Source organism: Prinia subflava, chromosome 2 (genome assembly GCF_021018805.1).
Source record: "Prinia subflava isolate CZ2003 ecotype Zambia chromosome 2, Cam_Psub_1.2, whole genome shotgun sequence".
Classification (NCBI taxonomy): Eukaryota; Metazoa; Chordata; class Aves; order Passeriformes; family Cisticolidae; genus Prinia; species Prinia subflava.
In genome coordinates this window covers 72,804,092-72,827,671 of record NC_086248.1, presented here as the reverse complement: position 1 = coordinate 72,827,671, position 23,580 = coordinate 72,804,092, and the positions used below count along the sequence as shown (strand labels likewise).

The following is a 23,580-nucleotide window of genomic DNA, read 5'->3' as shown; positions in this document are numbered from 1 at the left end:
TCTGGATTGCAATGGAGTGCACTCAACTCTTGCTCTTCCTCAGGAAGTGACTCCATATGTGTTTATATAAACACACAGCACAACATGACTGGGCAAAATATTACTCAAGGTTTTGCCGTTTGCCTTTGGGGTAAGACTGAGCACAACCAAGGGTCAACAGGTCAGAAGGGTAGGAGGGGAAAGATGTATTGTTGTGTATCTACACACAACAAGTCATTCCCCAATCCTACTCAATGCCCCCATGAGTCCAGAGGCCTGTCAGATGCCTGGTTGCAAAGTTCAGTCAGTTCATCATCAGGTATGGAATAAGCATAGCACTCTGGTTATCATTAATAATATTTATTTTGGAAAAATATTTTAAAAATGAATTTCTTCATTAACAAAATGGTAAAAAAAATCAAATAACATTTGCACAATATTCCATAAATACATTTATATACAAAAAAATATAGTCACATAGACCCGAAGTGCCTTTGTACATATTTACCAAAAAATTTAAATTATAAAAAAATGAACATCACAAAATACTCAAGCTTTACAATTATCATGAAAATATTTTTACAGATTCAAAAAAATAACACACTTTTTCTCACCTAGTAAAAACACATTTTAGTATCAAAAAAGACAATAAAGGCAGTGTTTGTGTCTCTAATTCAAGAAGACTGGCTCATAATAATCCAAAATATACACTTCAGGCAGTGCATGCTTCTTATGTAGTAATTAAGTCCATTCATTTAAATATATATAGAAAAGCAACTGACCATAGTGCAATGATAAAATTCATAAAAGGCAGTGCAACAGTAATCCTTGAACACAGACCCTTGCCTGGTGTCCATCTTGTTTCTTTATTTTGCAGTCACTTTGCTAACTTCAGTAGAGAACCAGCTCAAGCCTGAATTTAGTTTCTCAGCAGCAGTCAGTGAAGGAATCTATCTCCCATTCCTCTTTCAGCAGCATTCATCGGGGCACGTCTCCTCTGAAATTGTTCTTGACAACCACCTTGCCATATCACCTCTGGTTTACACCTGGAAAGAGAAAACACAAGCAGAGATCAGGAGAGGTTAATGAAACATATGAAGAGGGCTGTAAGGCTGCAGAGGGTCAGGACTCTGCATGAAGCACACCAAGGGGTGGGTCAGCACACCTCAACCACACTACTGTTGTACCCTAGTCTACAAAACTTGTCAAACCCACAACATGTACAGCAGCAAGTCACTGAGCTTGTCTTTACAACATCCACAGCATCACAAGCTCAAGCTGACTGGATTTCAACAGGTACAAACCACTGTGGCGTTATGGAAAGGAGTTCATCTGCCCTGGCATGTATTGGATGGGAGCTGGGGACCAAGACTTCTCTCTGCTGTTCCAACCCTACTAACCTCAGTTGCTATGATGCACTCGTCTTTCTCTTCTGATATGACATACACCGACTGGTACTTTGTGTCCTTTGAAGTGGAATATACTGAATCTGGTCGCTTTCTTTCAGAAGTATCACTATTCAAGGCAAAAAGAGAAAGAACAAGTCAGATGGCTGTTGCTTAATGCTACCTATGAGATATACACTCCCCCTTCAAAGCCAAGCTGCCCCCTGCACTCAGATGTGAGATACCTCTTTAGTTGTACTGCACTTTTCTCCTCTGCCTCTGAATCATATGTTTCACACTTGGCTTCACATTTGCTGTGCTCCTCCTTAACTGAGTCCTCATTCTTGAGTTCATGCACCAAATTGTAATCCACTGATGGGTATCTGACTTTGTACCCATTTTTATCAGAGTTATCACTGTGAAAGTCTACTTTCTTATTTGTGTTTTTAATCTGAGTGGCACCAATGACACTTATGGAAATGTCCTTCTCACGCTGGCAGTTTGCCAGGTTGTTCATCGTCTCGGTCTCACTCCTGCAGGCATCAGGCTGGTGGTGCCTCTTCTGCACTCTGAGCCTGACGCAGACGACCACAGCAGCACACCCCAGCAGCAGCATGAGGACCAGAATAATCCCGGCGCAGACAGCGATCCAGGGGAACTGGGAGTTCTGGCCTTCCGTGTACTTTTCGGTGAAGTCAACAATGACAGGTCCCTGAGGTGGCTCAGGGAGCAGGAACTGGCAGTTGAGGCCGCCGTAGCCGCGGGCACACTCACAGACGTAGCGGTTGTTTCTTTCGTGGCAGGTGGCCCCATTGTGGCAAGGGTTGTGCTCGCATCTGCTCACCGGAGTGCTGCAGTTCTTCCCGTTGTATCCTGGGGGGCAGGTGCAGGAGTAGTCATTGATGCCGTCCTGGCAGGTACCTCCATTGACACACGGGAAGGAGGCGCAGTCGTCCACGTTGTCATCACAGTGTCTCCCAGTGAAGCCAGCCTGGCACTGGCAGATGTAGGAGTTCCCCAGATCGACACACTGGGCTCCTGCAAGACAGGAAGGGGACGAGCTGAGTGGTGGGAAGCCAGACACAACAGCCCCCCACTCGCTGCCCTTGGGGCAAAAGGCAAAACCAGCAGCTGAGGAAAGCTTTCTTTTTGAGAGGTTAGCTCAACCTTTGCCAAGTGTAATCCAACATAAAAAAAGCACATCTTTTAAAGAAAGGTTTTTGTTAAGCAGATTTATTTTTCATTCTCAATCCTATTCCTTTTTTAACATTTCACTCAGCTCAAACCAGAACACTAGTCCAGGTCAGGTTAACACCACACTTCATGTTACAGAGTTCGAGTGGCAATGAATAAGGAGGACTACAGTACAGAAAGTCTTCACTAGTTTAATCAAATCAGGAAAATTACTGTTACCAGATTACAAGTAATAGTGTGTAGCACTCGTGTGGTATTTGCATCCACAGACCTCTAAGACTCTTTGTAAAGGATTTGAAAGTATAATCTTCCACATTTTCATGCATGAAGCTTCAGACCAAGTTACTTGGCCACAGCCACCCCATCAGAAAATGCAATCTGCAGCAGTGGCCCAAGCCACACCATTGCTTTCTTAGCACAGATCCACCTCCACTAAGTCAACTGTTGACATGACAAGGATTTTTTTACAAGAGGATGTAGTGATAGGGCAAGGCAGAATAGCTTTAAATTGAAAGAGAGCAGGTCTAGATAAGATACTATGAAAAAATTCTTTACTGTGAGGGAACAAGTTGCCCAGAGAAGTGGTGGATGTTCCATCCCTAGCAGTGTTCAAGGTCAGGTTGGATGGGGCTTTGAACAGCCTGGTCTAGTGAAAGGTGTCCTTGCCCATGTCAGGGGCTTGGACTAGATGACCTTTAAGGTCCCTTCCAACCCAGACCATTCTGTGATTCTACAAATGACCAGTGTGCCTATCATGAACTCCAGACCAGAAGGCAAAGTAAGTCTGTGGTCTCCACCGTAGCACGTTTGGCCTTACCGTTAGCGCAAGGGCTGGAACTGCAGTAATCGATTTTCTTTTCACAGTTGAACCCAGAATAGCCCAGGGGGCAGCGGCAGCTGTAGCCCCCGTCGGGGTTGTCGGTGCAGCGCCCACCATTGAAGCACGGTCCGTCAGCACAGGTCATCGCACTCAGCTCACAGTTCTTCCCATAGAAGCCAGGGGGGCAGGTACAGGAATAGCTGTTCTCGAGATCCTGGGGGGAACAAACGAGAAACCATCAAAACATTTGTCTGAACTTGCTCAGAAATCCAAAAAGGGATTTTGAAAATTAGTGAAACTGGCATTAACTCCTCCCTTGGAGTTTCAGATGACACAAACAACTTGAACTTACAGTGCAGCTTCCACCATTCTTGCAAGGGTTGGCGTCACATTCGTTGATTTCAATCTCGCAGTTGGAGCCTGTATACCCAGGTCTGCACGAACAAGTGTAGCTCCCCTGACCAGTATTGGTGCACGTGGCACCATTCTTGCAGGGCTTGTGGTGGGTGCAGTAGTTCAGGTCTGTAAAAGACATATTTTTGTTTTATGAAGAGAGCAGCCAAGAAGATTGCTAATTTGCAAGGCTAGCAGAGGGTGGGTGAGCTGAAAATAGTTGCCTACTTTCTGCTTTTTAAAACAGTTGCTCAGGCAAGGACTGAGAACTCACCCTGGTTGCAGAAAAGGCCACCCCAGCCTTCCTGGCAGTTGCACTGCCATGGCTGCTGACAGGTACCGTGAAGGCAGCCTGGGTATCGGATGCACTCATCACAATATCGCCCCTGCCAGCCCACCCTGCATCTGAAAAAAAAAAGATGACAACAAGGTCTCATCAGATTTAGGCTTCTCACAGTTGAAAACCCTATCACAAACACTGCAAGCACACTGATGCCAGGGATCAAGTTTCCTGAAAGCCCTCAGTGATCCTTCATGTGAGAAAGTCACCAAGTCCAACCGTAGCATCAGCTTTCATCGGTCCTAGCTATTTCTTCCACTTCCTTAGACAGACTCATGGTTCCAGATAGTTAATTTGTTTACTCTAATAACAAAGAACTAAACCTTACACACAGCACTGTAAACCCATTAGGATAATATTAATGGAACTGATGTTTGACTTACAGAATAATATTTTGATCTGGCATCAACCAGATATCTCAAACTTCCATCTAATATGAAGAAAGGCCTTTAAACCAAGCCTTCAAATGTCCAATGGCTTATTTAACACCAGCACATCAACACTGAAAGACAAAGAAGGAAGCAGGAAGGGAGTGGAAAACTTACTTGCATTCCCCAGGCTTGTCGCAAAAGCCGTGTTGCTCATCACATCCAGGCAAACAAATCGCTGTAAACAAACCAAGCAGGGAAAGACATCAGCACTGGTGCCAAAACAACTCGCTTTTACAAGTCTGAGTCTGAGAGCACCTTGTGGGTGGGGAGTGAGTCCCTTTACTAGGTTGGGGCAGTTAAGCACAGCTGAATTAATCTCTGGAGTCTGCAGGAGTATTGATCTTGCCCCATAACTGGGCACTTTACTTATCACCAGGGATGAGCATTCTTCTTAATACAGTTGCACACAAACAAAAGAGGACTCACAATTACTCCCTTCCCCACAGCCCCTCACCCCCCCTTTCCCTTCCCTTCCCAGTGAGGGTCAGAAGTCCTTTTTTCCAATTCTATGCACACAGCTCCACCTCTTAATATCCCCCGAAAGTGTGTGTGCAGATAAGAGTGGACAGCTGGTGTGCAGGGTGCCAGTGCAAGACAGCTGCTCTATTGTCTATTCTCTCCCAGCAGCTGCCCCACTGCAACAATACCCCGGCCCCGGAGCCAATGGGGCCGGCGGCCGGCGACCGGGCAGCCTATCCCTGCCCACAGCTAATCTATGGCACGCGCGTGATTTCGCTGCAAAAAAAACTTTTTTTTTTTTTTTCTTATTCAAATAAATAAGTCTAAAGTTCTTCCTCCCTCCTTCCCCCCTCCGCCCTGCTCCGAAAAGGGGCGGGCGGGTGGGTGCAGCCCTGGTAAAAGAGGTAAGCGGGCCAGCGGGAGGGAGGATGAGAGAAGGGAAAAAAGGGACTTCTGCTCATTACTTCGCCTGGTTATGGAACTCATTAAGCAGGCACTGCAAAGTTTTAATTCAACAAAGCCGGCCGGAGACAATGGCATGAGAGGGGAAGGAGGGGGGAAGAAAAAGAAAGAAAGAATCGGTGCTGATAATCAGATCGCCTCCAAGTTGGAAAGAATGGAGCTGGGGGCAAGGCAATGGGAAGCAATCTGCAACTGGCAGCTCCACTCGCTAACGGCAAAACATTCTTTTTGCATGCACACATAAACACATCTCCCCTGCCTAGTAGGTTTGTGTCAGTGTTCTAAGCTGTTTTTTCCTGAGAGGGAAAACACAGCAAAGAATATACATAATGAGTCAAGAAAGATGGACAGCCTTCTGCTTCGCTGTGGGAATAGCAGAGATGTGCAGGCATTCAAAAGCGCTGACAGCCCCAAAAGAGCTCATTATCAAAATGCTTCCTTTTTCCCCACCCCTTGACACAACCGGGCTAGGCACTTTTGATCATAGGAAAGGTTGTAGCTCTTACTTAAAACATTATCAAAGAAAAGGCGAGCCCCTTTGCCTGCTGTTTATTGTGCAACATCGTACCATGAGCTGCTAAAAGCATCCCAGCAGTCACTAACAGTGTGAATAATCAATCAGAAATGGTTTGATAGCAGTTCAGCTGAGACCACAGTGTAGGTGGGTTTAAAGAGAAACAAAAACACAAGAAGAAAGCTGAGAGGCTGCTTTACAGCCTGGAACTGTTTTCTTCCTGACTGCCTGGCGCTTTGATGACTGCAGAGGAGCACTGGCCCAGTACGTCATCTGCCAGCGTATTTCAGATCCGTGTACACACACAAACAGAGGGTGCCATCACACGCTGCAGCAGGGGCTCTGTGTGCACATTTGGGTGTACACTGCTACGGATCTACAGAGGGCGGAATCTCCTACAACCGGAAAGTATCTGACATCCTGGACTGTCCTCTCTGTGATCTGCTTACTGTCCCAGCTTTTCCTGCTGTATCAACACACCACATTCCTCAAAAACTTCAAGCTCTGGGGTATGTTTCATGTCTCTCACTACTTTTTTAGTATCAATTATCATGGCAATGGCACACAAGAGAGCTGAGGAGGAACTTGAACGTTCTTGTGGCCCCACATGCAGCAATTTCTGTTAGTGGCAGCATATGAGTACCTCAAATGAGAAATGTACAGTCTAGAAGCCATAGAGAATGCCCTGGACTTCCCAATATTTTTCTTAATACAAGGTTGCAGAGGATCAGACCACAGCAAGCCTACTCATAAGCCACATGAATACTGCCAAAGCCTAGCTCCCTCCCTTGAAGCTATGTACCCTGTAGGTGACAATATCAAAGTTGTATGGTTGAAGGTTGGGTAGGTGTAAAAAGTACTCCTGATATATGTTAATAAATCTTCAAGCAACTGCTGAACATTTTGCTACCAGATTAAATGGTCTAAAGCAAATGAGCAGGAGTGTAGTGTTGGCATTGACATTTTGTTGGCTTGAGAGGGGGCTGTCTGCATTAACTTTCTGTGGCAGCACTGAGGATCTCCCATCCCTCACACTGGTAAGGCTTGGGCACAGAACCAGACATCCAGCCACCATTGCTTGGTTCTCCCTCCCCATGGGGCCTGATGTCAGAGAAACTCCCCTCCGCCAAGCCCAAGGGCTCAGGAGGCCCTGCTGCAAGGGGCACCCAAGGAGACAAGCAGGTGGATACTCACGCTCCGTGCAGTACTGGCCTTTCCAGCCCGGGTTGCAGACTTTCTCGCCGCGCTCTCCACAGGTGAAGTGACCAAAGGCATCGTCCCGGGGGCGGCAGAAGACAGAGCAGCCTTCCCCGTAGTAGTGCTCGTCGCACACGAAGCGGTAGGAGTACTTGAGGTCAGTGCGGCCGCTGCTGTGCAGGTCCTGGGACCACTCTTCACCCACTGCCAAGTGTCTCTGGGTGGCCAGGCGGCTGATGAGGCGCTCAGGGTTTTCTGTGTGCGAGTGGAGAGGAGAGTGGTTAGAGAGCCCGAAGCAGGGCATCGCCCACAGGGGGTCTCTGGTGGGAGGGGAACTGCAGAGGCAGGATGACATGGCTGCATGCCAACAGGTTGGCCTCTCTTGTCACAGGTCTACTGTAGAGGAGAGTGTGCTACACACTGCAGAGAAAGGGGCCAAATAGGGCTGCAGGGCTGGGAATATTATGGGGAAAAGTGTGTTTCAGGACACTTACCAGTGGTGAGGTCATCAGGTGAGTCCGTATGCAGAGCTTCAATGATGAGCGAGAAGGTGCCCTGTGGAAAGAAGAAGCAGAGACAACCCACCAGGAGAGCATGAGAGCAGGTAGGCCCAAGGGGCAGTGCCACCAGTCCCCAGGAATTATCAGTCGTTGTCTCCCTCCCATCTTGACACTTCAAGGGGATTGGTGGCCTCCTGGAATGGCACGGGGTGGGTCGCGATGGGTATGTGCCGCCCCTTCCAGCGTCGCCCCCCACTTACGGGCCAGGTGAAGCCGAAGGGGAAGCGGATGGGATTGCTGAAGGCGGGGTCGGCGCCGCCCGCGCCGTCGGGGACGCTGAAGGAGTTGGCGCCGAGGACGGGGGTGATGGCGCTGCCGTAGGTGCAGGGCGGCTCGGGGGACACGCTGGCCTGGTAGTGCTTGAGGCAGACGCGGAAGAAAGTCTTGCAGTCGCACTGCTGGAGCCCGCCGGCGCCGGGGCCGCCCCCGCGGCAGCAGTTGCGGTTGCTGAGCAGCCCCTTCTTATTGACAAACTCCTGCAGCTTCAGCTCGAAGACCCCGGAGGAGCCGACCTGCGGGGCGGCGACAGCGGCCGTCAGCCACCGAGCAGCCCGCTCCCCAGCCCGCCCCGGTCCCGGGGACACTGGCACCCCCTCCCCGCTCCTCTCGGCTGCAACAGGCAGCGCCAGTCCCAGGCATCTCCCGCGGGACTCCTCGGTGCAGGGACCCCCCGGTGCAGGCATCCCTGTCCCCCACCCCGCGGGCACTTACCTGGCAGCGGCTCAGCAGCACCGAGAGGACGGCGAGCGTCAGCAGGAACCGACCTCCCATTTTGGAGGTGCAGCTCTGGTGCCCTCGCTTTCCTCCCCCTTATCTTCTCGTCAGAGGGAAAAGGGGAAAGTGTCTCTCGGGGTAAGGGAAAAAAACACAGCGGCCAAAGCCGCTCGTCCCAGCAGAGCTGGAAGAGTTAGTGTCACGGTCTCCTTCTTTCAGGAGTGTCTCTGACTTTTTTTCCCTTTTGTCGATAACTCTAGATGGAGCCTGTCGGCAACTGACAGCTCTTTCGGATGGCAAAAGAAAAAGAGAGGAAAAAAGGACGGGGGAAAAAAGTTAATATTGATCTGTCAAACTCTTTTTCTTTCGCAATCCACGATCCCTTTTCTCCAGGAAGAAAAAATAAAAATAATAAAATAAAAAGCAACTTAATTCCCAACAGAGGCAGAGAAAAGGCTTCCCAAGGAAGATTAAAAATTGGCGATCTGGAAATCCCTGCAGAGGCAGCGGCGGAGGCAGCGGCGATAATTCCCGGGGCGCTGCGATTCGGGAGCGGCTCTGCGCGGCTGCGCTCGCCCTGCGCACGTCGGGGCTGGTGGGTGTCAAACAGCAGCGGTGGCGGGCAGGTCACGTCGGAGCCTTGATCCCCTTTATTCTTTTTTTTTTTTTTCTCTTTTCCTTTTTTTTTTTTTTTTCAGAGGAAGCGAAGCTCTCTTTCCTTGTTGTGGGTTTACTTTTGTTTTTAGAGGAATCCCAGCCAACAAAAATAAGTTCGTGTCTTAACAGCAGCGAACAGAGCGTGTCCGGGTGTGCTCCTACGGGGGAGGGGGTGCCTGCTCCGCTCCGCTCCGCTCCGTGCCGCGGCTCGGCTCGGCCGCTCTCTCCGAGGGTGAAGCGCTAAGGATCTGCCTCTCCTTGGGCGCCTGCCGCCCTTATATCCCGCCGGCCGACTGCATGCCTAATGAGATGCAAATGAGCAGCCCCCCAATCTGGCTAGAGCTGTCACAAAGGAGCCACTTTTCCAAACCCTCCTCTCAATGGATCGCCAAATGGTCAGTGAGCTGTAAAATGTGCAACCCTCCTCCCCCTCCCCTTCGCGCTCACAAAACGTGTTCATTTACATTCCTGCAAATTTGGTAACCGCAAGAATCCCCCTTCTGCTCCCGGGAGAGGGTAACACCCCCTCTGCACCGGGGAGAGGCAGTGCAGCACGCTCCGGCCGGAGAGCAGCCCCGGGGACGGCGGGCTGTAATTGCCTCTTGGAACGTGCACAGCGGCCGCCGTGACCCCAAAAAGTGACTCGGTGATCGTGATTACTCCAAGGGGCATCTCCGGCGTTAAAGGGACGAGGGAGGTGGGAGCCAGCGAGCCACAACGAGGGGAGCCCCATCCCATGAAATTCTCACTGCATTTATCCTGGCATAACCGGGGTAATTGGGGAGGGGGGCAACGAACGTGGACGAAGTGCCCCGGGGCTCGCTCTTGCCTTGGCTCCGCTCACGGCGCGCATCCCGCCGGCGGAGGCACGGGGGATGCCCGGGGTCCGGCAGCGAGGGAGGACGCGGGCCGGTTCGCGGCGGGCACTCGCGGAGGGGACCCGTTTGCGGGGCTCCGCGGGTCCCGTCCCCGCCACCACCGCCGCCGCTGCCGGAGAGAGCCGCTCGCTGCGCCCGGGTCCCGCACCCCGCTATGATTATTATCATCATCACCAGCAACCTCTCCCTCTCTCTCCGTCTCTCTCTCTCTCCCTCTCTCTTTTTTCGTCCTTCAGCTTAGTAAAAAGTGAGTTTGGTGTGTGTCGTTCGCGTGGCTGTCATTAAGGCCGTTTGTTATTGTGTGAGGGCTGAATCAGTTAGCTCTTTGTGCTCTCAGCTGTATGGTAATGTAGACAGCACCTGCTCCCTGCACAATGCGAGGGAGAGAAAGAGCTCCCCTCGGCGCACGCTACTGCCTCTACAACAATGTCCGCACATTTTTTAAAGAAATCCCTTCCAGCACTTCCCCCCTCCGCAACACACACACACACTCACATACACACACGCGCGCACAAAATAAACTAGCCCAAATTTACACCAGTCGTTACTTTTATATATTTTTTTACATATCCCTCAGACAGTACAACTTTTGATCTTTAAAACATGGAAAGCAGTTTACTGGTGAGGTGAAAAGGGGATAGAGGCTATTACCATTTGAGCAGTCTCTTAATGATGGATGGAAGCAGGGGATAAAAGTTGGAGGGCGACTCTGGCATGTCACTCGAAGCAGGGTTTTCCACTTTGTTTAGGCCCTCTGTTTAAACACCTTTAGTAGGCGCAGGCGGATTCATTAGGATGCAAGGTGTAACTGTCTCTGTAAATGTCATTTTAATTGTAACAGATCATTTCAGCGCAGATTAAGCTTGTGTGCGAAAGGAGAGGATTTGGCTACAATAACCTCACTGTAGGTATGCCGTGCTAAAAGCCTTATTATGGCGACTTTATTGGGTTGAAACGTGCATTTGCATGGCAAAATGTGACTTCCATTGAAGCAGATGTCTTGATCACAAATTATCTTACAATGCGCTAGGAAAAAAAAATCTTAAAGACTTCTTAAAGTAAAAGCATTGAGTAATACCAATTAAAAGAAAATCACTAATGAGTTCATTCAGCCCAGTTCTTCTTGACTGTTCCACGACTGTAGCTGCCCACATTCATTTACTAGGGTTTTGTGGCACCTACCCCAAACCCAGGCCACCTACTCCAACCCCTGGTACAAGCATCCAGATCTTTGCAACGTTTTGCCACTCAACGCGCGTCCTTTACATCTAATTGTAGTCGAAAGAGCCATCTATATCCAGGTGCTCTTCCTCTCCCCGCCCCTCGACGCCTAAGCAAAAGTTTAAAATGTACAGGAATGTTTGGGGTTGACTTTTTTTTTTTTTTTTTTTTTTTTACCCCGGAGTGGTGTCTGGGCAGAGAGGGGACCAGGGATCCCGCAGGCACCGTGCGAAGACGCAGAGAGGGCGGCCCAGGAGGGAGCGGAGCGGGGCGGGCGGCGGATCCCCGGAGGCCCGGCCGCCCGCCCCCGCCGTGCCCAGCCTCAGCAGCGGGGAGCGGGGGGGCGCATCCCGCAGCAGCGCCGGTTTTCACTGCACATTACTTTTGCCACCTAGCGTCAACATCTTTTCAAGTGGCTGGTCGCTGCTTCGCAAACTTTGCTGTGGCGTTATCCCCCGAAAAAAAAAAAAAAAAAAAAAAAAAAAAAAAAAAAAGAGAGAGAGAAGGGGGGGAAACATCACTTCGTATGAGGTTTACCAAGCGAGTGGGGCGGGGGGGCGGGAGTGAGCGGCAATATCTGTCTTGAAATTTGGGTGGTGGCCCGTCGGTGGAGGCGAGAAGTGATATATCAACGCGGATCTTTTAATCTACGAGAGATAGAAAGTTGGTCCATTAGCATCCCCTTGCTTAAAAAACTGGAAATAAAAAGTTACACGCGCGAGGGCTTTAACGTAGCGATCGAAAAAAAACCCAAAAAAAACAAAAAAAAACCACCACGAAAAAACTTGCCCCCAAATCCTTAACAACCCCCCTTCGGTACCGGGTATTTGTTAAATTGACGTGGCACAGATTTCTCGATTACCGCTGCTGAGCGTGACTGAAAGGCGCCGTGAGAGCCGGCAGGATCCTGCCCACGGCGCTCATTCTTCTCTGGCTTAATTTATGCCACGCGATTCTGTATTGGGGAAATCAAGCAGAAAGCTCCTTTTTCTGCTTTTTTCCCCCCTCTCCCTCTCTCTTTCAGATGCTGGACTAACGGGGAGACTGTTTAACTTAAGTGTTTCTATAGGAGGCTGTTGTAGTTTAACTCCTGCCCACCAGTAGCTGAGGCGAACAAAGGAGGGACTCGAGGTCTAACTATTCATCCATTCTCTGCACTTTAATTTTCATTGATTTCGAAGACAAGGGGAGCCCTTAGGGATTCTCGCTGAAGGGGGATGACACGCCTTTAGACGCGATCAGCCCCCCAGCCAGCCATCTGCTCCCAACCAAATGGCGCTTTTTCGCTCCCAACCGCGTGTCTCCGCACCGCGCTCGCCCGCCGCCCCCCGCCGCCCCCGCGCTGCTCGCCGTGCCCGCGCACCGCCACCGGCCCCTCTGCCGGTCCCGTCCCGTCCCGCCCGGCGCCCTGCGCGGCCGCGCCCGCCCCGCCGGGCTGAGCGGGCGGCGGGACCCCGGGGGCGGGCGCGGGGCCCGGGACCGCGCCGGGGCGCGGTGACCCCGCACGGCCGGGACGCGGCGGGACCGGCCCCGCCTGCCAGCGCCTCGCCGGGGCTGGTGGGGTATTGTGCTCTCCCTCCTGCCCCTAATTGATGCCCTTCCCGCAACGCCGGCCCCCTTCTCCTGCTCCGGCGAGTATTTACGGTCGCGCCGCGCACCAGCGCGGCCGAGAGATGCCCATCAGTCGCAGCTTTTATTTCTAAGCGAGCCCGATTATGGGAAAAGTCACTTAAAAAGGGGGGTGGGTGGGATATGTGCGTGTGTTAATTAGGGCGACGCGCTGCCATCGCTGGCTTGCAACCCTGATTTTTCCCGGGACGGAGGGCTCCGGGCATATGGCGAACGGTGCGCCGGCGGAGGGACGTGTACGTGTGGAGCTATGTGTAGCCGAGTGTGCATAATATTTTAATTAGGTCTATAGTCCCTACGGAGGTATGTGTGCTGCCCCTCCGCCACACGCCCCCTTCACCTGTTCCGCCGGGCCGGGCCGGGAGGGGGTGGGAAGCGGGCAGAGGACAGGCAGGGTGCCACCGGGCCGGTGCTCTGGTTCCCCCGCTGGCCCCAGGCTCGGAGGCCTGAGCGGGGTGCCGGCGCTGCCCCGGGCCCCGCCGCGGGCGCCCCGATCGCAGGCGGGTGCGTGACGGGCGCGGAGGGGCCGCGGTGCCGGAGGGGCGCTCCGCCGCCCTTGCCGAGTGCGGGAGGAGGATTAAGAAGTTTAGCGTGTAGGTTAGCCCAAAGTTGCAAAGGCATGTGCTGATTAGAATAAGAAAGGGCAGTCGCGTGGCTCAGCTGGCACACAGCGAGGCCAGATGATAGATAAGCAGCTCTGGGTCTTCCCTTCCCCCCAGCCCCCTTTTTGAAATCGCAAATCATCTGCTCCGGCCCTATCCTAGCCCCTCATTTTCATTACAATAGTTGTGTGTTTACCTGTGATCCTGGGACGGGGCATTCCTTTGTCTCCCGAGGAGATTACCGCAGCCAGCTGCTCTCCAACCCTTCTCTGGGCAAATCCCGAAGTGGCCCCTATATGTGTTTTACTGATTGCACACGAGGAGAAAGCCAGATACCCCCTCCCCCCGCCCCGGCCCCGTTTCCCTGCGCTACTTGTTTGTTTGGGTTTGCTCCCTGGCTCGCTTCCGACGGGATTTTGCTTGTGGGAAACTAAGAGGGATAAAATTGGTCACTCGTGTGCGTGAGCTGTCATTGCTCCCAAAGTCGGAAGGGTGAAGGGCTGCTTACCTCCGCTCGGCGGGGCAGAACCACGGGACCCCCCAGGGAACAACGAGACAAAAGGGGTTCGGAGAAAGAGGGTTTCTCCCAGCCCTGCCCTTCCTCAGCCCTCGGGTTCTGCCCGGTCTGGGACATAACTTTTCCCGAAACTTCCCGTGGGTGTCCTGAGCTGGGCAGGTCCCATTCCTTCCCCTGGCCTCTGCTCTGGGACACGCAGGTTCAAATACTCTTCCTGCCGAGCACCTCGGACTTGCATCTTTGCCTGCTTTTAAATTCAAGGACACTCAAGATCTTCACTACACCAGAGGCCACAGATCACGTTTGAACAAAAAACCTTCTGAAGTGCCTTACCACACGAAATATTCCTTGGTCCTGATATTTATCCTGCACCCCAGCACCCCATTTGCCCTGTCAAGCAAGCCCAGTGTAACCCATACAGCGCTGAGGCCTGGCTTATCTTGGCAGGAGTGTCACAGAGAGGGAGCGTGAGTGATAGCATTCGGATCATCTACAGGTGATAAAAAATGTGATGGCACTCCTCAAAAAAAAAAAAAAAAAGTTCTGCACTGCAGCCATGAGATTTTGCTGGAGGGCTGGAAAGATCCCCTTCTGCTACCAACTTCAGTAGCAGTATTTGCTGCCTCTGACAGTTCTTGTAGGAAAACTCCCTCTTTTGCCCAGCATTATTAATTGTCATCTTAAGCCAGAACTCTAAATAGTAGCTGCAAACTATCACTTCAGCACAGGTCGCTCTCTAGAGCCCTGTGACAGCACAGAGTGCTGCTGTACTGCGCTGCATTTCATGCATGAAGGGTTTTTGTGTTTCCCCCTCTTTGCACAGTGTGTGCATCTTGTGCATTGTATGTTGGCTGCAGCGCAAAACTTGCTGCTAATAAACTTTGGGGGGAGGAGAGGGGGCAGCAGTTTGATTACATGCTTCCAGAGCTTTCCAAGCCACTTCCAATTTGTGCAGTTTTTATTTCTTTCTGCATCTTTCCATGTCCACAGTAGGCAGGGGGTGGGAGAAGGTGGGGGCAAAAACTCCTCTGCAGAAGGTGATTATGAGAAAGAGGATGGGTATGGATGGGGCGGGCCTGAGCTTTTGGAAATGCTCTCCCCTTTTCTGAGAGCATCTGCCCGGAGACGAACAGATGTGGGCACCTGCGGTGACAGGCCACATATGCTCCATCCTATTCACAGGCATTCAGACACCGCTACAATGGTGAGGCTTTGTGTACTCGGAGTCACCAAATATATTAATCTGCACTCCCCAGAGCACCGCTCTCTTTAATTTTTCACCGGCAATAACATCTGATCTAATCTTCCCACGGGCTCCCCCGTGTCCTCTTCCCCCTCCCGGGAAGATGTGAAGTTATTCACGTCCCCACCTGTTGCCGCCGGGCCGCGGGCGGGTCTCGCTCCCTGCCCGCACGCCGGGCGCTGTGCCGGGATGTGCGGCCGGGGGAACACGGGGCCTGCTCCCCTCCGCCGGCAATCGCCGGCCCCGCCAAGCGCGCCCACCACCGCCCCCGTGCCAGGGTCGCGCTGCCGGGGGGAACGTGAATATCCCAAGCGGACCCGGGGGGTTTGAAGCGATTTCGGTGCGCGACGCTTTCACGTCCCCCACCCCCTCCCCCCGCGCCGCCCAGGTCTGTTCGGGGCACAGAAGCCCCTCCGGCCCTATTGTGGCCGTACAAAGCCAGGACCGCAGCCCGGGCGGGGCGGCCCCGCCTGCCGGCGGCCCGGCCCGGCCCCGCCGCACGGCCCGGCCCCGCCGCACGGCCCGGCCCCGCCGCCGGGCGCAGGCGCGGCCCCGCCCCGCGGGAAGCGGAAGCGGCGCTCGGGTCAGTGCCGGGCGGTGGGGCCGGGCGGTGGGGCCGGGGCTCCCCAGGGCCGGGCAGGGCCGAACCGGGCTGAACCGGGCCGAACCGGGCCGAACCGGGCCGGCCGCAGCCCCGGTGTGCGCGGGCGGCGCGGCGCGGGAGCCGCACGGATCCCGGGGCGGGGGGCTCGGCCCGGCTGAGGCTGCGCGCAGCGGGCCCCGCACCCTGCGAGGTCCTGAAAGGCCCCTTCCAAACCAAACTGTGATCAGAGAGGGTGATAGTCAGAACGCTGGCTTTAACTGATAGATTCTGGGAATGCTTTTAAAAAACTGTTCCCAATACTTTGTAAACTCTCTTTCTTTCCCTTTTGAATACCATAAGCATGTATATTTCTTAATAATAAAAATAAAATTTGGAAAAACCTATCCTTGTTTTTCTAGTATTGTGTACTTATGCTATTAACCTGAAATGTCCCTCACTGGAGATACTCCAGAACTGTCCAAACGCAATCCTGGTACCATGTGCTCTAGGATGACCCTGCTGGGGCAGAGAGGTTGGATCTTGTGGTTCTTTCCAACCTTACTCATTCAGTGATTCTGTGAATTTTGTGTGGCCGTATTTATGAGAATCTTTTGATATTTGTATTTTTCGCTGACATAGAAAACAGAAGTGGAAGGGAAAACTAATGAATACTTATGTTTGGTTTGTTGAGGGGAAGTAAACTGTTTCAAATTGTTAAAAGCCAGGATACAGCAATGAGCTATCAGCAAAAGCAGAAAAATTACAGTTCTGTTTCCAAGCAGCTTTTTTATTATTGTAGAATTTCATTGTTTCTCAGTATTGCATCTTAGAACGTTGTTTTTATTTTCCTTCTTTCAGACTGCTGTGAGTTTCGGAGATCAGCCATGGGTGTTAGAGGCTTGCAGGGCTTTGTGGCACGAGTTTGCCCTGATGTGTGCCAAACGGTAGATCTGAGAGAAGCGGCAGAAAAGCATCGCGCTGCTCATCCTGATTGCCCACCCGTTCTCGTGGTAGATGCCATGAGTTGCGTTAGGCGCTGGTACACTCCGGAATCCTGGGTGTGCGGTGGCCAGTGGCGGGAGTACCTGGCCATTTTAGAGGATTTTATCAATGCTTTTATGGCAGCTGGCATCAAGCTGGTGTTTTACTTCGACGGGGTGGTAGAAGAGAAAAAGAGAGATGAGTGGATCAAACGGAGGATGAAGAATACTGAGGAAATAACCAGATTATTTCAGTTTATCAAGACTCACAGGAAACAGCCAGGGAGGGAAATGTTTGTTCTTCCTTCAGCTCTGCCTACTTTTACACGTTATGCCCTGAAGTCACTTGGTCAAAAAACAGTCTGCACATTGCAAGAGGCAGACTTTGAGGTGGCTGCATATGGTTTGCAGCACAACTGTATAGGAATTCTGGGGCAAGATAGTGACTACCTCATCTATAATACATGTCCCTACTTTTCCATTGAGAACCTCCAGCTGGACAGACTGGTCACTGTTATGTACTCTCGAGAAGTTCTTTGCCGTGTGCTGGGTATTAGTTTGACACACCTTCCTCTCTTTGCCTGTTTGCTTGGCAATGATGTTGTTCCAGAAAACATGTTGGAAGGCTTTTGGCACAAATGTTTAACCACCAGTCCGCACAGGAATAACAGCTACAACAGAAGAACAAACATAATGCTATCTGTAGCAAATTACATCTCAAAAATTCCGTGCTCGCACAGCAGCCTGAAACGCTTGGAAGAGCTTCTACCTCTGGGATCAGACAAGACATTGCTTTGCAGAGGAGTGAACACCTATCTTTTGCCTGGGCAGCAGTCTCCATGGATTCCTCCCAATGTAACAAATTGTCAAATGTTATCCCTTCAACAACAATCAGCGCTCTGTCAAGATAAAGAGATCTTTCAGGTAACTTTTTTTTAACAGCTTAGTGATCACTTTTTGCCATGACTGGTTAGTGGAAGTTAGTAATGAGTACATCAATCCTATTGATTTAAATTTGCTTGTGCAAAAATCTTGCATCTGTTAAGCAGAGCCCCAGTTAGGACTAGTGCACGCATTAATATGAGCACAGATGCAGCACATTTAATAAAAAGTTTTTCTCTTTTTGAAGTGTCAGGTACATCAAATAATGGGGAGCAACTCCCGTATAGGCCAGCAGCTGGGCCCAGAACTGTACTTCCCATGTATTATATGGTTTCCCACGTTTATGTGATTTGTGTATCGACTCGGTTTTTACTTTGAGAACCCACAGGTCAGCCATAAGCTGGTCAGTGATCTGCTTGGCTGTGCCTCACGGTGGAGGTATCAAAGGTAGCTGTGCTAAGAGTGTAGAAGTTGAAATTGCTCATGGTGGAGACATGGAAACTCCTACAGAATCATGTTGTAAAGTCATAGAATGGTTGGGGTTGGGACTTTAAAGACCACTTAGTTCCAAACTCCTGCCCTGAGCAGAGAGACTTCCACTAGACCAGGTTACTCAGAGCCCCATCCAACCTGGCCTTGAATACTTCCAGGGATGATCCAACTCCTCTCTTGTCAACCTGGGCCAGTGCCTCACCACCCTCACAGCAAAGAGCTTCTTCCTAATATCTCATCTAAACCTGCTTTCTGTCACTTTAAATCTATTTCCCCTCATCCTGTCACTACACACCCTTGTGAAAAGTCCCTCTCCATCTCTTTTGTAGCCCCCTTTAGGTATTTGAGGGCTGCTCTAAGGTGTCTCCAGAGCCTTCTCCAGTTATACAACCCCAGCTCTCTCAGCCTTACAGCAGAGGTGCTCCAGCCCTCTGATCATCTTTGCAGCCCTCTGGGCTGGCTCCAACAGGTTGAAGTCTTTCCTGTGCTGGGGATGTCAGAGCCGGACACAGCACTCCAGGTAGGGTCTCACCAGAGCAGAGTAGACAGGGAAAATCCCCTGCCCTGCCTTGCTGGTCACACTGCTTTGGATGCAGCCCAGGGTTCAGTTGGCTATGAGCACACATTGCTGGGCAAGCTGCTTATTCAGCAACACCCTAAAGCCCTTCTCAGCACTGCTCTCAATCCATTCTCCATCCAGCCTGTGTTTGTGGTCAGGGTTGCTCCGACCCAAGTGCAGGATCTTGTACTCTGTTGAAATCGATGAGGTTTGCACGGGCCCACCTCTCAAACCTGTCCAGATTCTCTGGGTGGATCCTTTCCCTCCTGCAATGGCCTGGCACAGCCTGGTGTCACCGGCAGACCTGCCGAGGGAGGCTCAGTCCCGCTGTCCGTGTTCCTGGCAAAGCTGTTACACGGTGCTGCTCCCAGCACCTGCCCTGAGGACACCACTTCTCACTGGCCTCCCCTTGCACGTCGAGCCACTGACCACAGCTCTTTCGGTGCAACCATCCAACCAGTTCCTCCTCCACTAAGAGGTCCATCTGTGGAATCCATGCATCTCCAGGGACAAGGATGCTGTGCAGGACAGTGTCAAATGCAATAAGTCTCTATTTTGTCATTTTTGGTTCAGGTTACATTACCCTTCTTTTCATTGTCCCTGAATGCCCCAAAAGCACTTCAATGGGTTTATTATTTCCCAAAGGGCAGGGGTGTAGTAGCAAGTTTTAGTTATGGTATCCCACATGGGCAGGGATGCACAGGTGTTGGGGTGAGGTATGGTATGTCAGATTGAGTCACTCTGGGAAGTTGGATATATTAGCTTAGGGTGGCGTACCTGGCTAATAGAAATGTGCTACCTTGCATCACAGTTCATGGAATAGTAGTAAGTCTAGAGTACAATTCTGTAAATTTGTGGCAATTAAGATAACATATTGAGATTTTTTTAAAAAATCTATACAAGGAAGTGTATTTTTGACCTTATATTAGCCATCTGGTACTCCCTGTTTTATTAGGTTCTTATAGACTTCAAACACAGAACCTTTTTTTTCTTTCTCTTGCTTATCTTGAGCATTTTCTTTACAACATTTTTCTGTTTCCTCGTATTGCTCTAAAGTAGTAATATAATTTAAATTTTCTTTTCTAAAAAGACTATAAAACATTTTATAACTACATTTTAACCTATGCAATGCTCATTTCAGCTAAACTGTAGATGTATTTTGGCTTTTATATTAATCACACAGATACAATACATACCACTTTAGACTGTTGTAGTTAAATAGAAGATATTTTTAAAAATCAGCAGCCATACATCATAATAAGGTGTTGAAAAATACTCTTTCTGCTTGAAATGCAAGGAAAAAGTAGCCAGAATGCAATTATCTAGGTTGGATTATGGCCAGGACAATAGTGGCAGTATCCTTATTCCTCAAGAGAATGTACCATGTGGTCTTCATGACAAGTGGTCATTATTTCTTGGCTTGGTCTTTAATTTAAAGGGTTGAGGTTCTGAAGCATCATGCTGAGCTACTGCTCTAATAAAATAATAATATTTAGAAACTCCATTGAAAAATGTCTCACTGTTGCTGCATGAATCCTACATGAAGCCAGTCCCTGGGCCAAGGAAATTACAGCCAAAATGTTAGACACGTTAACTTCTCTTCTGTTTTTGTTACAAGTGTTCAAATATTTGTATGTGTAATGTGTGTGCTTTGCTTCCTATTTTGAAACCCATATGTAGTTCTGCTTAGCTTGCACATTGTCTGAACTGCACGTAAATGGCACACAAAGCTCAGTTCCAGCCATGAGGGAGGGCATAGCCTCATGTTGCTGTTTCTCTCAGGAGAGCATAACTTTCTAGCTGATTGCAGGTATGAATCAGAAATATTTTTCAGGATACAGACATTGAATACAGCAACACTTTCAAAATCAGCATGTAGTTTTTTCAGTGCATAAGGATGTGTAGATTGTTGGCAAATTGCAGTGAACTAGCATTGTTGATGATCTCATGTCTGTGTCTGGTTTCTGTGAAATAGTTCAGTGCTTCATTAAAATCTTGCTTAGAAATACTTGATGCTCTGTTTTTATTTTATACAAAACTGTACTTGGAAGATTACATTGTTTACATGTATTAGGAGTACTGAAGCATTTCTTGCATGGAAACCTTTAATTTATTGTGTAAGTGCTCTGTTGGTTGGCACTGTACACAGAAAGTATGACATTTCAGTAGAATTAGTTTTGATCAGTAGTGACCTAGTAAACGACTGCGGCTTTGACCTGCTGAGTTGCCAGGTTTGCAGATCCTGAAATTCTGCAGAAATGGTGAATTTGTTTCTGGCCAGTGGTCCAGTAACTGCTGGTGAAAGAATCTGTGGTAACTGCAGTGGGATGGCACGACCCAAACAGCACAGATAGCATGACACATGCAGGGAATGCAGAGCAGAGAAATGTCGGTGCCTGCTCACCATATGGCACCGGTCCTGGAGAATTTATTAGTGGCACCCCATGGAAGTATTCACTCCGTTCAGCTGTTTGAACATCCCCAGAGTTTTGGTCTGGGGCTGTGAAGTAGAAAGTCTGGCTGGCTGTGCACTTGGCCAGTCCAGATTGCCAGTGTTACTGGTTGGAATTCTGTGCTGCCTGAGAGCATCTTTGTTGCTTTCTCACTTAGGCTGCTCCAGAGAGCAGACCCTGCTGGTACTGAGGCTGCTTGTAGCCAGCTGCTGTAGCCAGATGCATCTGCATCCAGTGTGTGGTTAATGTGCAGCCTGGGTGATGCTGTTAATTCTGCTTTTCAGCAACGTGCCTGCAGACCTGGTTTTGCTCACTGGAGTAAATGGCATTTCTTTTCATGGTGGTGAGGTATTGCAGAGTAAAAGTGCAGTGAAGTTAAGTGTTCTAATTTTACCAGAATGTAAACTACACCAAGTCAGGTTGGGAAAGAAATACAACTGTCTTAAATTGTTCATCTTGCAATAAAATTTAAAATTTTCATTTTGTCATGCCTTAACTCACTGTTTAAAGAAAGAAGATACATTTTCGGGTGACTGAAGGAGGACAGCTAGGCTGGAATTCAGAATTAATTTTAAGAATTATTACTTTCTGAAAAACTGTTATTCAAACTCCTAAGTTTTAAGAATTAAAGGAGGGGCTAAGAAAGGCAATGATGGTTTTCCTGGGGATTCCCGTCCACAAAAAGATACACTATACCGGTGTTATTTAAAAGGCACTTGTTCCCTCCCTGGCTTTTCCTTCCATTTCCTTCTGTACTGATAGAGAAATCTCTATTTCCTCAAACAGTGAATACATTTTGTTACTTTTTGATTCCTCTTAATTTTGGAGATAACACCTTCTTCCTTCTTTGAACAGTTAGCTAAAGAACAGCATATCCAATCTGAAAATTATTTGATCTTCAATATCCTGAGTCATGGAGAGATTGAGTGCAGCAACTCCTTGGAAGATGACTATGATCCAGAGATTCCTGGACAGGCACTTATCTACCGCCCTGCTCGTCAGCATATTTATTCTATCTTGTTGGAATCTGGAAAAGGTAAGGATTAAACTACCTACACCATTATTCAAGATTACTTTCAGTTTTGAAATATGAAATCTTGAATTCATGGCTTCGGTGACTCTATCAGCATTTTGGATAGAAAATGTGTTTAAGATAAAAACTCTGAGCAGGTGAAATGTAATTGTTATGGAAGTAAGAGAAAATGTGAGAGTGAAATTGTGGGGCTTTTTCTTCATGCTGTTCCATTTCAATGTTTTTAAACTGACTTTTAAAAATTTGGGCTTTTTTCCTTGCTAAATGGGAAGTTGTGAAAGTTGTTAATGATCAAAACATTGAGCCAAAACAATGATCTTCCGGAGATTTTTGAAAGTTTGAAAGTATATGAAACCTAATGTTGCTTTGATAAGTGTAGCTCTGGATGAATTAGTGAGTTGTAATACACTTTTACAGAACAATAATGCACTGTTAAAGTTTTACCTTCTGTTGATTTTAAGTCTGCAGTTTTCAGAACAGTCAAATACAGTTACTGTAATAACACAAATCCGAGTGGTCATGCCAGCAATTATTAGTTCTTTCATCCAAGTGCTAGAAAATACGGTTTCCTTATCCAGAGGTATAAACAGATTCGGTAGCAGGTACTTATATCTATGCTTGCATTCATCTCCTTGAAGACAGAGAGTTCTTTATTCACATCCTTGGACCAATTTCATGTTCTTAAGACTTCCATTAGTTAAGTGTTATCTTTACAGTGTCTTTCAGCTAGTGAGTTGAAAATTAAAAGTGTACTGAACTTTTATTCTTTTGAATGTGTTGATTTCCCCATGGTAATCGCTTTACAAGTTATTGATGAAAGTGTACCGCCATCAAACCTAATATTCAAGCTATTTGCTTAGAAAGGCACAAAAAGGTAATTAAGTACATGACTTCCCCCAGCAGCCAGAGGTTGAAGTTGTGCCATAATAGGAAAACTGAATCAGAGTTTACATAGCAATTTGGAGAGAATAACAAAAATCTCAGCAGTAATCATGCAGGTCTGTCATTTTTCATTTTTTGGTGTACTGCCTGCAAATTTTGTAGATAATTATAACTTGGTTGGGTTTTACTTATTCATCTAAACAGCGGGATATTCATTGATGTTTTCAGAAACACCCAGACCAAAATTCCTAATTAACAATTGTTGGCTGCAAGGTGGCAGGGTAGTAGGCAGGTTAGCATTTGTGTTACAGTGGTTTAAATACTCAAAGAAGATTAGAATGGAAATACAGAACCGTTTATGTAGAGCCATATTGAAAACGCAGTTTTAATGTGAAAGTTGTCTTCTTTTAAGGAATTGATTTCAGAATAAAACCACAGATAGCATGTGTTATTTATTCTCAGGCCAGGCTTCCAATTCCAGAGGTAATTTTCTAAAGTAAGTCATAGTACACCCTCAATTC

The 23,580-nt window shown here is 49.0% G+C and overlaps 2 protein-coding genes across 4 annotated transcripts in view; one reads left to right on the top strand and one right to left on the bottom strand.

Annotated features, from left to right (window-relative positions):
* Positions 1 to 346: 346 nt before the first annotated feature.
* On the bottom strand, positions 347 to 8,897 carry DLL1 (delta like canonical Notch ligand 1). 2 transcript variants are annotated; one of them, XM_063390544.1, is made up of 11 exons: positions 8,446 to 8,897; positions 7,935 to 8,246; positions 7,669 to 7,729; positions 7,172 to 7,429; positions 4,657 to 4,717; positions 4,046 to 4,176; positions 3,731 to 3,900; positions 3,376 to 3,592; positions 1,610 to 2,402; positions 1,380 to 1,494; positions 347 to 1,025 (listed from the first exon to the last, which is right to left on the bottom strand). In XM_063390544.1, exons 1-11 carry the CDS (start codon positions 8,503 to 8,505, stop codon positions 1,020 to 1,022), a joined length of 2,184 nt encoding a protein of 727 aa, XP_063246614.1. In that variant the 5' UTR covers positions 8,506 to 8,897; the 3' UTR covers positions 347 to 1,019. The 2 variants fall into 2 exon arrangements, with proteins under 2 accessions (XP_063246614.1, XP_063246613.1); XM_063390543.1 differs by lacking the exon at positions 8,446 to 8,897 and having other exon boundaries at positions 7,935 to 8,430.
* A 6,841-nt stretch (positions 8,898 to 15,738) lies between these two features.
* FAM120B (family with sequence similarity 120 member B) overlaps positions 15,739 to 23,580 on the top strand; it is a 49,232-nt gene continuing 41,390 nt past the window's right edge. For both annotated transcript variants that reach the window (XM_063390541.1, XM_063390542.1), the window contains exons 1-3: positions 15,739 to 15,778; positions 16,637 to 17,682; positions 22,000 to 22,180. In XM_063390541.1, the coding sequence (XP_063246611.1) occupies positions 16,663 to 17,682; positions 22,000 to 22,180 (1,201 nt within the window). In that variant the 5' untranslated portion in view covers positions 15,739 to 15,778; positions 16,637 to 16,662. The remainder of the gene's footprint in view (positions 15,779 to 16,636; positions 17,683 to 21,999; positions 22,181 to 23,580) is intronic.

Coding starts and splice junctions, on each gene's coding strand:
- DLL1 (XM_063390543.1), bottom strand. CDS start 8,417: ATGCCTGCACCGGGGGGTCCCTGCACCGAGGAGTCCCGCGGGAGATGC. Junction 4,718..7,171: donor AGGCCAGTACTGCACGGAGC/GTGAGTATCCAC, acceptor GTTTGTTTACAG/CGATTTGTTTGCCTGGATGT. Junction 1,495..1,609: donor AGTGCAGTACAACTAAAGAG/GTATCTCACATC, acceptor TGCCTTGAATAG/TGATACTTCTGAAAGAAAGC.